The sequence below is a fragment of the Ambystoma mexicanum genome, chromosome 1p (assembly GCF_040938575.1).
Source record: "Ambystoma mexicanum isolate Mex_15411 chromosome 1p, UKY_AmexF1_1, whole genome shotgun sequence".
Taxonomy (NCBI): Eukaryota; Metazoa; Chordata; class Amphibia; order Caudata; family Ambystomatidae; genus Ambystoma; species Ambystoma mexicanum.
In genome coordinates, this window is record NC_090921.1 from 616,816,192 (window position 1) to 616,831,066 (window position 14,875).

The 14,875-nt window shown below is 48.0% G+C and overlaps 1 protein-coding gene across 4 annotated transcripts in view; it reads left to right on the forward strand.

Annotated features, from left to right (window-relative positions):
* LMNB2 (lamin B2) overlaps window positions 1-14,875 on the forward strand; it is a 162,025-nt gene that overhangs the window by 56,569 nt on the left and 90,581 nt on the right. For all 4 annotated transcript variants that reach the window (XM_069649601.1, XM_069649600.1, XM_069649603.1 and 1 more), the window contains exons 6-7: window positions 897-1,022; window positions 9,011-9,231. In XM_069649601.1, the coding sequence (XP_069505702.1) occupies window positions 897-1,022; window positions 9,011-9,231 (347 nt within the window). The remainder of the gene's footprint in view (window positions 1-896; window positions 1,023-9,010; window positions 9,232-14,875) is intronic.

The window sequence follows — 14,875 nt, forward strand, 5'->3', positions numbered from 1 at the left end:
TGCAGTTGTCAATGGATACAGGCCATGGCTCCATCCCAAACCGGCCTGTTTCCATACAAGGGATGCTCCAAGTCCTCCTTTCTTCGTCAGTGGTTTTTCAGAGCATGCTACTGTACATTTTACTAGCCTATGCAAAAATACTGTAGCTCATGCTTTCCTTCATACCTATGAACATTTATATCAAACATTTTCCTGTCATTCTCTCCATATCTCACTGTTTTTAATCTGGTCCTGTAATCTCCTTTAAACCTTGATTTCATAATCTGTCCCATTCTGCATTCTGTGGACCGAACATGTTAAATCCATTTTTTGTCTGCATGGGCCCTTTGACACAGCTGGTGAGTCACGTGTGCTCTGCCAGTGCTAGCCTTAGTGACGCAACACTGCATGAGCCATGCAATCCATTTTTAGCGCAGGTCACATTCCTTCTGGGACAGAGCTCGACTCCTCTATAGCACTTAATTAGCATAGGATCTGTCATTACAAATGTATTTTGATAGTTAATTGCGCCTTACATTTAAACAATGACTACCTATTTTCAGTGCCTGCCCATGTCTGTGCATGAATGTTTGCATGAAAAGGCCTTCCCAGTACCTCTTCCCCCATTATACCGCCTAAGTCAAGTTTTGCCTAATTCTAAAGTGCTTTGGCGGGAAAACTCTAGTCACTTTCCAACACACCTGCCTCTTAAACCACTGATCTACATTGCTCTGCCTAGTCTCAGTTAGGCCCACACTCTAAACAAAATAACAAAATGCCTATGTACTTGCAAGCTCTGCAAAACTCATGTAATCCTGTTTCTGTAGTGTAGATTGAAGCAAGTGTGCAAATATAATTCAATTGTGTTCACTATGTGATGAAGATACTTGCTAAATACATAATTTTATGTCCTACAGCTAGCAAATGCCAAGCTGAGCTCTGACCACAATGACCAGATGGCTGGTGCTGCCCGTGAGGAGTTGAAGGAAGCCCGAATGAGGATTGAAAGCCTCAGCTACCAGCTTTCCAGCCTGCAGAAACAGGTACTGCGGCCTTGTTTAGCTTTTTTCTTTTTTTTTTTTTTTTTTTAATTATAGAAGGCTATAATGTATTAAGCTTTTTGGTGCATTTGGTTTTCAGCCATGTTAGATATTTTTACCTTGAGTTACTCAATTTGCCATGAAAGATATACATTTGGTAATGTTTTCTCAAAATGCAACAATGTTCTACCCGTCATGAAGTTCTGTTCCAGTGTTCCACTGAACAGAATTCCATTTTTGGTGTTATGGGAGCCCTAAACTTTCTTTTCATGTATCTTTGAACTTAAATATGAGGTACGTGACTTAAAGTCCCTCTGTCACTGCAGTCCTTTTTGATGTGCTGTCCTGTGGTAGAGCCTATAGTTCTAGGAATGGATTGCTTTTTAAGCATGCCATCATGGCCATAGGTTGATTACATCACAATACACTTATCATGGAGTAGGCTGGTAGCAGCTGTAATATAATTTCGCTTCCACAGTTAAGCTGCATTTAATGCATTAGTTCTCCAGTGTACTGTTGGGACTATTTTTCTAAAGTCCAACTAAGGGCTTCATAAAACCATACATCTGAGGCAGTATATAAATCCACTTAGTATAAGGCTATACCGACTGGACATTTGTTAGGGTAGACTGAGCAGCCAGGCTTATCTTTGGAGGGAGAGGGGGCTGTAGCTTGGTGCTAAAATTGTAGCATACCTATGGCCCAAATAAAACACACTATGCATTGTAAAAAATAAAGGGTTTATTTAAATGCAAGTAGTCCAAAATAAGTGAACTATAACATCATCTAAACACAATCCTAAAAACCAACCCAATAGCTATGGTATGCAAACCAAGGTATAACCTTATTTGGAGGAGCCAGAAGCAAGTCAGGTTGAGTCAAACCTTAGGTTATACATTCAGGATAGTAATATACTATTGTTGGCAAATAAGACCAGCTTGGATATACTTTTCAAATCCAATCAGTATTTCTTTGGTAGTTGGCCCCGTCAGTCATGCAGTGACACTCAGCTATGTAATCGCAAACCAACCCTCTTAAAAGTCCTTTCCTGGCAACATTACTTTTAGAACTCTTTTCAGAGCTAGTAATCACTTTCTGGAAGGGCCTTAAGCTAGTATAAACACCAACTGTTTTAAAATGCAATGAGCAATTCAAGGAAGACAAAACCCAATTACACTTGAAGACACGATGCATTTCAAGATAAGTAATTGACCCTATGATTATTTTCGAAATGCTCTAAGCAGTTCCATGGGAAGCACAACTCTGTTGCACGTTTAGCTATTAACCTTTTAACTGCCATGGGTTCCCTCATTGCCAAGGCCTTTTTGGTAATTTTGGAATTTCGCCATTCAATGCCTTCTAACGTTTTCTGTTTCATTAACCCCTTAAGTGCCAAGGACGGGATACCTCGCCCTTGGCACTTAAGGGGGTTATAGGTAAGTAAAACCATATACTTTTGAGGCGCTTCAAGCAACTCTTAAGACAAGTATTAACTTTACGACTGTAGCTCTGCAGATCAGGGAATGCAAAACCTGTTGGTACACTTATGTCTCTGAAGATCCAGCAGGAGTCCCAAGTTTCAGCAAGATTTGGACGGAAGACCATGCACTCAGTCTGAGGTCCCAGGATATTGGCGGTTTGCAGCCCAGCAAGGTTGCATGTCATGTGATGACTCAAAATGCAGGGCTTGAGATTAGTGGGGTCTCACCAGCCTCTTGATGGGAGTATTGTTTGGGATCCCCAGGTCGATTGGAAGGGTTACATCAGGCTCCAGTGACACAGCAGGCTCTCTGGTCGCTGGAAATTGCTACAGATGTCTTCGGAATCTGCTCCAGTAGTGGCATGTCAGCAGCTTCCAGGTTGATTTTATAAGGAACTACAGTACTTCTGCAAATTCTCCCTGCAGTTTACAGTAAGGGGGCGGTCTAGGCCGTTGGACCAGGACAGCCATGCCCCCCCCCCCCCCCCCCCCCCCATTGAGACTTGGTTCCTTTCAGGAAAGGTAAAATCCAAAGGGCTGCATTTTGTAATCCTCCCTTCCTGCCTTCTTGGACACTGGAGCATCTGGAGTGGAATACAAAGGATTCCCGCTGAAGTCAAAACTTCACTGAGGTCGTTGCTGCCTTGAATGTCAGGGAAGACCTCACACAAGCTAACCAGATGGTGAAAAAAGGAGCCCACCATTCTAGCAGAATGGTGGCCCTTCTGTGCATTACCGAGGTGTGAGTAATGAAACTAAGTAATTAAGGCCACCAGCCATTCACGTAAACTTGCAATTGTAACGCAAATATTACCAGTTAAGTAAGCAAGGGAATACATGTAATCTCCCACCAACAAACCCCTTCGCACTGCACACAAGGCGGGGTGTGCTGGCTCACTAAAATCAATTTATTTAGTAGCGCGCACCACACCCATGTGCATCTAGGCGCTTCAATTTGCAAAGGACAGGAAGAGGGAGGTTACAAAGTACAGTATTGGTAAATGACATGTGGGGGGGCAGGAACAAGAAATAAGAATTAAAACGTAGACACTATATTAAAATGCTGTGCTCACATAGTATGAGTTATAGGAACTATAACTGAGACATAAACCATCCCCCCCCCCCCCCCCCCCTGGCCAACCCCCGCAATAAAGGCCTCGCTTGATTGTGCCTTGCTCGCTTCCGTCACTAGAGGGTTCCTCGGTCGCTGCTCCGATTTAGACACCCAGCTCGCACCTAACCTGGACTTGCTGCAGCTTTTGGAGCACTTATTTATTTTTATTTGGATTTGTATAGCGCACATCTGCCCAGGGGCATTGTGGCGCTGAAAGCATTCTTGTTACAGGAAAACATGGTATGGATATAGTACATTGCTGAACATATATGCATGTTTATATACAGTTGTGCTTATTTATATACGGTTGTGAAAAAAGTTAGGACGGTGGGGTGGAGTTAAACAGCGTGGTTTTGAGTAGTCTGCGGAAGACGTGGTAAGGGTTTTCGTTCCTAAGCGCTGTGGGGAGAGCATTCCAGTTTTTCCAAGTGTTGGAAACTAGACCCCCCGGCTTTGCTTCTTTTGAATGTGGTTATGTAGGTCTGGTTGGTCATGTGTGACCTTGTGGGTCTAGTGGATGTGTTAAGGGTGATTCTTTCAGAAAGATAGGGCGGAGCCTTGGCTGAGAGGCCTCTGTGGGTGATGGCCATGGATTTAAATAGTATCCGTTCTTTTATTGGTAGCCAGTGGGCTTCTTTCCTGGCTTGGGAGATGTTAGGGATGCTTAGGGCTGCTCTTAGAGCATTGTTTTGTGTGACTTGCATTTTTTTTAGGTTTTGTGCAGACGTGCCCAGGAAGAGAGCATTGCAATAGTCCAATTTGGTACCTACTGTGGCTCTAGCTACGGCCAAGCAGTTTTTAGTGGATAGGAAGGGTTTAACAGCGTTGATTATCTTCGTGGTGAGTGCGGCAGAGGAGGCTATGGCATTGACTTGCCGTGTCATGGAGAGAGTGGAGTCAACGTATACTGCTAGCGTTTTTACTGCAGTGGAGACTGTGATGGTGGAGTTATCTATTTTAAAGGATTTGTACTGCGGTGGGAGTTTGTTTAGTGTTTTAGTGTTTCTTTGGTGCCAACTAGTAGGATCTCTTGTTTTGTCCACGTTTAGGCAGAGGCCGTTGGCTGCCATTCAGGTTTGGATGGCTGTATAGGTCTTGGTTAATGCTGCTGCGTCTTGTTCATAGACCCCTGTGAGAGGGAGCAGGACTTGCGTGTCGTCAGCATAATTGGTGTATGCTATGTGGCGACGGTCCAAGTCATTGAACAGTGGGAGGGTGAAGAGGTTGTATAGGGTGGGTGCAGTGCAGGACCCTTGTGGGATGCCACAGTGGATGGTGGTGGGGGTAGCGCTTGCAGAGTCTGAAAAGACTTTCATAAGTCGTCCCTCGAGGAATGATTTGACCCAAGAGATGGCTTCTGGCGAGAAGTGGGCTTCATTTTTGAGTTGCGTGCCTAGAATATCGTGATTGACCAGGTCAAAGGCGGCAGATAAGTCGAGCAGGAGCAAGAGTGCCGGTTTGCCTTTGTCCATGATGTCATTTAGTTGGATTTTGAGGTCTAATAGGGCTGATTCAGTCCCATGCCCCGGGCGGAATCCCGATTGTCTTTTTCCTAAGATGCAGTTTTCTTCCAGGTATTCCTGTATTTGTGTTTAGGCAACTTTGTCGAGGATCTTGAGCAGAAAGGGACCGGTTGTGATGGGTCTATAGTTGTTGGCGTTTTCGGGATCTAGATTGGGTTTTTTGAGAAGAGGGCGCACCCAGGCTTCTTTTAGGCTGGTTGGGACTGAGTTTGAGTTGAAGGACGTTGAAGGATGAAGGTTTTAAGAAATGGTGCTAGTGTTTCTACGCAGTCTTTAACTAGTTAAGCAGGGCAGGCGTCGCCTTTACAATTAGAAGGTTTGATTCTGTTGACGATGTCGTCTACCTCTTTTTCTGAAACTTCTCTAAATTTGAAAGGAGTAAAGAGCTTAGTCTTTGTGTTCAGTCACAGTTTCCGTATGGGATGCTGATAGGTTGTGCTGAGTGAGATTTTTGTGGTGGTCTATGATTTTTGCTTGGAGTTCAATTTTGTTTGAGGGTGGACTGTATGGTGTTACACCAAGCTTGGTCCTTAACAATCTCTTGCGACTTAGTAGCCGGTGTGGATAGTTCCTTAAAGATGGCGAAAAGCTCTTTGGATTCAGAGGAGGCGTTGGAGATTCTTTCATTGTAGGACGCGGATTTGGCTGCTATGATCCTTTTTTTTGTATTGGGTGGCCAGTGATTTGTAGGAGGATAGCGAGGATGCGTTGGGCGCGCTTTGCCATAGGTTTGGGGCTTTGCGTTTTTTGGTTCGTAATTCTTTTAGTTCTGCTGAGAACCAGGTATTTGAGTGTTTGGTATTTTTAGATTTTTTCTTTTGTAGAGGGGCAATGGTATCTATGGCAGTGCTAATGGTGGATTTGTAGATATCCGCCAGCGCAGCTGGGTCTGATGCAACAGGGAGGTTAGAAGTGAGGGTGTCTAGGTAAGGTAGGATATTTTCTTTAGTGATGTTCTTGGCGCTTCTGGCAAGGGCTGGAGGTGCTGGCTTGAGGTTTTTTTTTTCCCGAGTTGTTAGGAATGGGGATGAGGAAGTGAATGAGAAAGTGGTCGGACCATGGGGTAGGTGTGATGGAGCTGATGTCGATGCCACAGTTGTGGTCAACTAACCAGTCAAGAGTACGTCCTTTGTTATGGGTAGGATGGAGTACTTTATGTTCAAAGCCCAGTTCCTGGAGAACCTGTGCTAGTGTAGTGGAGGGTCCCCCCCCCCCACCCGTGTGGATAGTGTTCTGTCCTGTCTAAGGATGGCTAGGGAGATGGCCGGGTCGGCGGCATTGTGTAGCCAGGTTTCGGTGATTGCGAGAATGTCAAGGTCGGTGTTGGTTAGAAGGTCATGAATTTCAGTAGCGGTAGCGTGGGCAGGGAGGGATCTGGCATTAATTAATGCACATTGTAAATCTGGGCGTGGAGGTGGGGTGGTATTCTGCCCAGTGGCTGCCTTCTTAGTGGTGGCCCTTTTGTGGTATTCTGTAGTTGGTTTAAGTTAAGTTTTACCTGGTTGGGTTTGCGGTGAGGATCTGGAGCGGAGGCCTAGTATTTGATTTCTAGAGTTAGTAGCTCTGGGGCGCGTCGAGGGTGTGCTTGGTTTGTGATCTGTGGGTTTAGTGAAGAAGGATGGAAGGAAGGGTGTGGGGGGGTGAGTGCATACGGTGGGGGTGTGATGTTGGGCATGATGGGTGAGTGCAGGGCAGCGATCAGCTATCAATCAACTTTGGCTAGGTGTGTGCAACACAATGGCTAGATATAGGCAACACAATGGCTAAGAGTGGGCAACACAGTGGCTAGATATAGGCACACAATGGTTAAGAATGGGCAACACGGTGGCTAGATATAGGCACACGGTGGCTAGGTATAGGCACACGGTGGCTAGGTATAGGCACACGGTGGCTAAGAATGGGCCACACGGTGGCTAGGTATAGGCAGCCGGGCTACCCATACAGTTATTAATCATGCTCACTGTGAGTGATCAGCATGTGCATGGCATAGTGGTGTGCTTACAGTAGCACGTGCGGTAGACAGTAGCGGGCAGTAGTCAGAATAGTTAAATGTTAGGGACAGGAATGCAGAGTCAGCGGTTGGGATCTCAACAGTGTTACCTTTCGAGTTGAGTAGCGTTGGTCGGTGTAGTTCAGGCAGGGGTCCTGGCATGACGGCTGGTGACAGGTCCTGGCCTTGTCTCCTTGGGCCTTGCTGAACGTGGGCCAGCTTCCGCCTGCTGGCTCACGGGATAGGCTGCAGATAAAGGCCTGGCGGCCAATCGGTGTGGTCGGGGGGAGCCTGGGGCTACTAGGATCACAAAGGCTGTCCGTTGCGGCGGGCGGCCATCTTTGAAGGCTTTTTCCTCGTGTTGGGCAATGGTGTCCTCTGCAAAAGCACTGTGGGTGCACACCAGTGGGCCTTGGGGCAGAAGGCAGGGTGCTATTAGGCACTATGGGGTGATTCCAGGAGAAACGTAGATGGAACTCCGACGCACGTGGAGAGTGCGTTATTGCGTGGGGTAGCATCCGCAATCGGGACGCTTACCGTAGCGTCGGGATGGCATCAGGCTGCCTCACTGCTCCTGCAGTGGTCCAGGGAGCTCCTGCTCCATAGATGGCTGCTGCCGAGGGGGACACAGGCTGAGGACAGGTCCTCACTTCTACCACACAAACGTACAGTTTTCATTGCAGCTTCAGGGCGCCGCTTAGGGAGAATATGGTTGCTTTGGTTCTTTGCTCCTCCACTGTGCCAGAGACTGGGCTGCCCGAATGCTTGGCTCACTGGGATGCCGCACTTCTTTGCCATGTTGGGTTGCTGCTTGCATAGATTGGGGCGGCCTTGCCAGCGGCCTTGCCAGCGGCCTCGATTGCACACCCAGTCCCACCTTCAAACACTGGAGCCAACTGATCAGGATCTTGGGCACTGTCCCTGGATCGCACAGTTCCTTCATGCATTGCTGCCCGTGCTCACCCGCCGGGTGCCGGGGGGGGGGGGGGGGGGGGGCTCTCAAATGCACTCCGGTGGCGTTGGATGGGTTAGTTAACTTTGGTGCATCAATCGCACTTTCATGTCGGCCTGCAAGAGAGGCGAACGATGGGCTGCTATTTCGCCTGTGCCCCCTGGTGGTCTCAAGTAAAAATCTTTTAACAAAAGTGCAGGTACCAAGACTCGTAGTTGTAAACTTATCAAAACACACATTTGAGTGACTCCTTCATTTGCCTGGCTGATAACCCTGTTTTAGTTGGTCTCCTATGGCCTCAGAGGAAGTGCTTATCCAGGTCCCTTTTGTGCCCTCTGTATATTTGGCGCTTATCGAATCTGTTGGTTTCGTTTAGTTATGTGCAAAGCTAGGGATCTGAAGACACAAGAGGGTGTGGGGGAGAAGTCAGACCTGTCTGACTAGTTCTGCCCCTCAAAATGGAGGGCATGGGAATAGGCTTACGCTAAAGGGAGGAGACATATTGCTCTTTAGCCTTTGAGCTCCTTTAGGCTGATTGTTTTCCTGTTTGAATCTGAAGACCATTCTCCAATGTATGAATCTGTGGTCTCTATCTGGTTTGCTCCCAACTCTTTTCGAAATGGTCAGTTATGCACACCGCTCAGCGTGCCACTCCCAAAACATGCCTGCCCTTTTGTTCCCCAAAAATGACCATCCCACAGTTCAATACACCACTGCTTAGACCCCTCTCGACTCATGTTCACAACAGTCCCAGGGCAGATAGATTCCTTAAGTGATTTACGCCCCTAAAAAAAAAAACTTCTCACACCATCCCCAGGAACAATGCTACTTGTGATTTCCCCAACCCTCATTCACACTAATGCCTTAGGTAAAGACTGCATTGATGATGCTATTAAGCAGCCCTTATTTAAAACCCACTTGTTTTCTTCTAGGCTAGTGCGGCAGAAGATCGCATTCGTGAGCTGGAAGAATTACTGAACAGTGAGCGTGACAAATATCGTAAGATCTTGGATGGGAAGGAACGAGAGATGACTGATATGAGAGAGCAGATGCAGCAGCAGCTTAATGAGTATCAGGACCTGCTTGATGTCAAATTGGCTTTGGACATGGAGATCAGCGCTTACCGCAAACTTCTGGAAGGAGAGGAAGAACGGTAGGCAGTTATTTGCAGCGTTTTATCCTATACTAAACACTTGTGGGGGGACTGCTAACATTTTTAGTTTGAATTTAAGTTGATTGATCTGTTCCTGTTGCCAATTTCAATATTGGCACTTTGTTATATAAAATATAATTCCAGCTTGAATAAGGTGTCATTAGGAATGTTATTGGCAGCTGTTTTGTTTTATGAACGTCATCCTTTCGAAAACACATTTGTTGAAACCATTTATAATGGGACAGTATCCTCTTGAATGACTTGACTTATCTATGCACTTATTCAAGACTGGATTGCAGAACGTTTGTAGTAACCTTAACGAAGTAATGCTCATGAGATTAGACTATTCCTGGATTGGTTGCTGCCAAATGTCGGCCTTTTTACAATTTTTGGAAGACCTCTTTAAAACATGCCTTGGCTATAAGGTGCCTAGCTCTGGCAAGCAAATGCAATTTCTGAAATGTAATGTGTACCTACTCTCTCCTTGACTTCAGCTCACATTTTTAGGATGATTGCAGTATTTCTTGTGTGGGACACAAACCTGGTTTTGTGCAGATTATGAACAAGGGGCCTCTTGATGGAGAAGGTTTCTATTGAAGCTTTCTCCCACCATCCCGCACCTTTTTTCATATGTTAACTCTGTACTGAGCCAAGTGTAGCCTTTTCCTTGCTCCTCTCTTTTGGTGGCACTGATTAGCCTATATGGCTACTTGTCCCCCTTGCAAGGTTCCTTTACTGTTGCACAAATCCTTAAATGTATGCTTTAGGGGTACCTCATCATGTTTTCCTTGGGTATTTCTATAGCTTTCTCAATGTAAGTGACCATGTAGAATGTCCTTCTGCCACTGTTGATGGCCTCTGCATGTGATTGTTACAAAGAAGGGAAATGGGGCTAATTAAATGGACATTGAGAGAGGTGGATGTGAAACCTGTGGTGGTGTTTGGTGCAGATTGGAAGTACCCAATTCCTGGGTTGCAATCTGCATTCTATGGGTTTGGTAGGGAAACGCGGAGTATGTTATCATAGGGAAGAGCCCAAGATCTGAGACTACAGCACTTAAACACAAGTCACTGACCACCTCTGATACACAAACCCACCAGCGGATGCCAGCTTTGATTGCGGTGGCCCACCCTGCCAACTCTACCCCAGTACATGTTTTGCACACGATTAAACATCTGCTTTAGAGCATTTACATCAAATGTCTAGCACGACTGTGAAGCTCTGATAAAGGTGGGTAATAGGAATATAACGGTATTACGGTATACCGTTAAAGATACAGTGAACCACTTAATTGAACAATAACCGTCACATTGTTTATACCGTTATACCGTTAAGTGGGCTTTTCAATCTGATTTGGAAAGGCTGCAGTAAGCAAGTGCAGCACGGTCTTGGTCTTGCACTGTTGGATGTGCCGTCTGCTAAGTAGTTTCAGTTTGAGCAGTTCTTAATGCCATTCCATAAACCACACGTGCCTGACACAAAAGCAATGTTAGCAATAGGAAGAATAAATAGTGCCAAGAAGGAAGAGGGTTTTTTTATGTACATTTTTTTTTGAAGTGCTCATACAGCCTGCGGGCATCGAGACGCTGTTAAAGAAATTGGTTTTGTTTATTTAGTTGCGTAATTGTTTTTGTCTTCGTTGCGTATTTATAACGCACTTAAGCACCCAGAGGTTTCTAAGCGCGGACCCAGGGATCGAACCTGTGTTGCTTCGTGTCGTCTTGCTTCCAAGGCACGCACGTTGCCGCTGAGCTATCCTCCCGGGACTTTGGGTTGGTGGCTTTGGGATTTATAATGGATAATGTTTTCTAAACATATGACAATGGGGGATTTGCCTGGTTCTTTCATTGAATTTACATATAATAAGTCACACTGCGAAATGTAATCATCTCTGTGGGTATTCCCTGCTGCCATACCAAAGGGTAACATGTCTGTGATTACTGAACACTTTTTGGCCCGGAAGTAAACTAAATGCTGTAACAGTGTGTGTATGCGCACAAGCGTATACTACCATCAGACTCCATTGATCTGTGGCATGCAGATTATCAAGATGGCAACATGTTCATCTTCACCAGTAGCCAGTGGGGGGAGCTAAAAGTCTAAAAGACCATTTAAGAAAAGCTATTCAGTTTGCTTTGCCAGTTGCAGCAGCCACCCCCCCCCCCTTTCCACACGTGTTTGTGTTTGGTGGAAGCAAGGGGTGGCATTTCAGTGGAAAGTATGTTGAAAAGCCCAATTCTGGCCCTGGGTGCCTGGTTTTGTTTGTGATAAACCTGACAATTTATGACCTTTTAGAAAATATTTGTTAAGATTAGTTAACTCCACCTGCTATACCGCGATAACCATGATATACCGTCATTTGGCAAGAAGGTTATTGTACCGTCGTAAAACTAATACCGTGACATCCCTAGTGGGTAATCCTCCATTGCATTTATAACTGCTTAGGTTAGCCTTTGTAACACACAGCAGTTAGACTGGTATCCTTTATCGCCCTTAGTAGACTCCTTTGCTTAGTGTATGGAGAATTTGGTAGACCTGTAGTAAGACTATAAAGGTAACAAGCCTCGTGCATAGACAATCCCATTATCCTGGTTCCCAATAGCAGGTCTGTCACCTAGATGTTCTAGGAAAACCAGTCGATTGCACTTGGCTTGACCGAGGGATAGCCTGTCCATTATGCCTATAATGGTCTACAAAGGTAGCTGGCTTTGCTTCCCCACAGAAGAGCGGGCATAGCGACCTCAAAGATGAGCTCCATCAGAGTTCAATGTATTAATGCACCACTATTCATCCACACACTTTAGCATGCAGCTACGGCTATGACCAATTCGCTCTAGCTGGTCATATAACTGCTTTGCACTGAAATCCCAGACTTGCCTCAACACCTCTACCATTAGAGTACAGAGACAACCTATGACAAATTCCGATCTACCTGGGTACATAATGAGCCTCCACTGAACTTTCTCCATACCTGGACTTCGGTCCCTGAGGTGTGTTCCAACAACCCTTAACATAGTGCTTTGGCGCCATTTCAATGGGAAAAGGTGCTATATAAATGACTACTACAATACTTTGTCTTGTTGGCGCCATCACACTCTTCAATATCCGCTTAGTTTTTCTGCTTATGGTTAGATCTGGGGCAGCTGTCTGCCAGGGGTTGCTACATAGTGTAAGATGGTAGATCTTGAGGAGAAGTGGGTGGGTGAGTAGGGCTCACAACAAAACGTGCATTCTCCAGCATGGGGTCTGGCATGGATTCACATGCTCATGAATATTCCCCGTCGTCAGGCTGGGAATCCTCGGTAAAGAAAAAATCAGTATCAGTTTCGTTTCTGATCTCTTTCGTAGTAGTAACCAATCGCTGATCTCTGCGTCATACTGACCACAGCCAATGACTGCCCACAGCCAATGACTGCCCTCTACCTAAGCCCCGCCTCTGGCAGCCATCTTCAGATTTTTACCGCACGTTCAAGTGTTGGGATCCTCGTGCTATTGCTCTCCAGCGTTAGTGCTATTTTTCACGTTTTTTCTCAGAATTTCTTTTCGGTCAAAAGAGCCTCAAGCTCCACCGTTTCTTCATCCGATCAACGGGGACCCGTGTCGGATTCGTCTACGCCCCTCAAGGGTGAAGATTACGTCGAGCCACGCTTTTAGAGGACTCCAGGAGAAGGGAAGCTCGACGCCCGGAAAGCTGTTCAAGGTCTGCCCTGGATGCCAGCTTCAGAATGTCTTTAAGGAGGAAGAACACTCCCTTTGCCTTTACTGCCTACATGAGGACAAGACGCACGTCGAGAAGGACTGTGCGTTTTGCGGCAATATGTCGGAGCGGACCATGAAGGACCACCATCAACGTCTCGCCAACTGGCTGGAAGGAAAGAGCCCGTCAGGCGAGAAGAAGTCGTCCGAGCGGTCTTCTAAGACCTTCGAGGGCGCCCCGGCGACGGGGGTCCAACAGAAGGCCAAGCACCGTGAGTCCGCTGGCACCGGGAGCGCCGAACGGTCAGGCTCTACGGGCGCCAGGCAGGGCGCATCCTCCCCGGCGCCATCAACCACAAGCCAACGCTCTGGCTCGGGTAAGAGGAAGGCCGAGCACCCGGCGACTCCTGGAGAGACCTCGGTCGTGCCCTAAGGCCCCATCGGAGGGGGTGACCCTCTCCCCAAGGAGAAGGCAGTGAGCGCACCTAAGTTGGTGAAAGCCTTGATCCATCCGGCCAAGGCCTCTATCGAGACAGTCGCGGCGGCCCAGGCTCAGCCTGTGGAGGCTACACCACTGGTGGCGATCCCGGGGCCCAGAATCTCCCTGCCACCGCGGAGGGAGTCCTCTTTCATGCCCATAGACAGGACCCCTGTGAAACCTCCGACGGAGAAGAAAAAGGGGGGGGGGGCAGGAGGTCGTCGTGGACTCGGCCTCAACCTCTGAGGAGGAGCTGATCGAAGTCTTAGGCCACGGCTCTGGCGTGGAAAGCCATACTGTCTGGAGGGACCCCGACGTGGAAGACGAGGGCGTCGAGGATGCCGACGGGGCTCCTGATCGCCCGTCGGATCTCCCTCAACCAGTGCCGCAAGACAACTCGGCAGCCATTTTGTTGGCTATACAGTCCTTATGCTCCGAGATAAGGACAAGACTGCCGTTACCACCAACGGAGGAACCGCTCCCGACGGGGGACCCGGAGCCCAGGCCCTTCTGGGAGCCCTCCCCCTAAGAGGAGGATTTATCCTCCACCTCCTTTTCAGCCATCGCGCCCTGTTCAGCCCTCCTCCCCGTCCACGACACGTGGGGATGATACAGGGACTGGCACAGCTGCGACGGGTACAGACGACGCGGTTTACGACGAGGATCTCCCGTCACCTACCACCCGGGCTTCCCTGCCCGACGAGATTGGATCGTTTCACTCCATGAACGCCAGGGCATCCGAGCTTTTCCAGCTCTGCCCGGAAGAGAAGGAAGGTTTCCTTTATCAACGGCGCGAGACCAAGAGGAAGACGGTCCTCGCTGTACCTCTGCTAGACGATATTTGGGATGAGGGCCTCGCCCTCCTCAAGAACCCATCCACGACGCCGGCTAGAAGGGATCGGTACGAGAAGAAGTACCGGGCCCCGGACGCGGCCCCCTTGTGCCTTCGGGCACAGCCGACCCCGGACTCGGTCGTCTCCGCGGCGGCCAGGAAGAAAGCGGGTGGGGTGCGGCGCGGCCTCTACGTCAACCTCCCCGCCGGACGGCGAGGGAAAGAAATTAGACACGATGGGACGCAGAGTCATCTCGTCAGCAGCGGCGACAATTAAGGCGGCCAACGCCTTGGCTATCATAGCCCGCTACGACAGGGAGTTGTGGTACAAACTGGCCCCCCTGCTGGACTTCTACCAGACTAGAGGGCGGAAGCCCTAGAGATCTTGCAGGAAGGAGAGGTGGTGTCGGACCACGCCATTACGATTGCGATGGACATCGTTGACACTGGATTTCGCCAGTTGGGCAACGGCGTGTGCCTTAGGCGGCGTGGATGGCTCAAGGCTACTGACTTCCGTCAGGACGTGCAGACCAGAGTATTGGACATGCCGTTCGACGGAAACGACCTGTTTGGGGAAAACAGTGGACGATTCCCTTCAAGCCATCAAGGCGGACACAGAGACGGCCCGGGCTCTTGG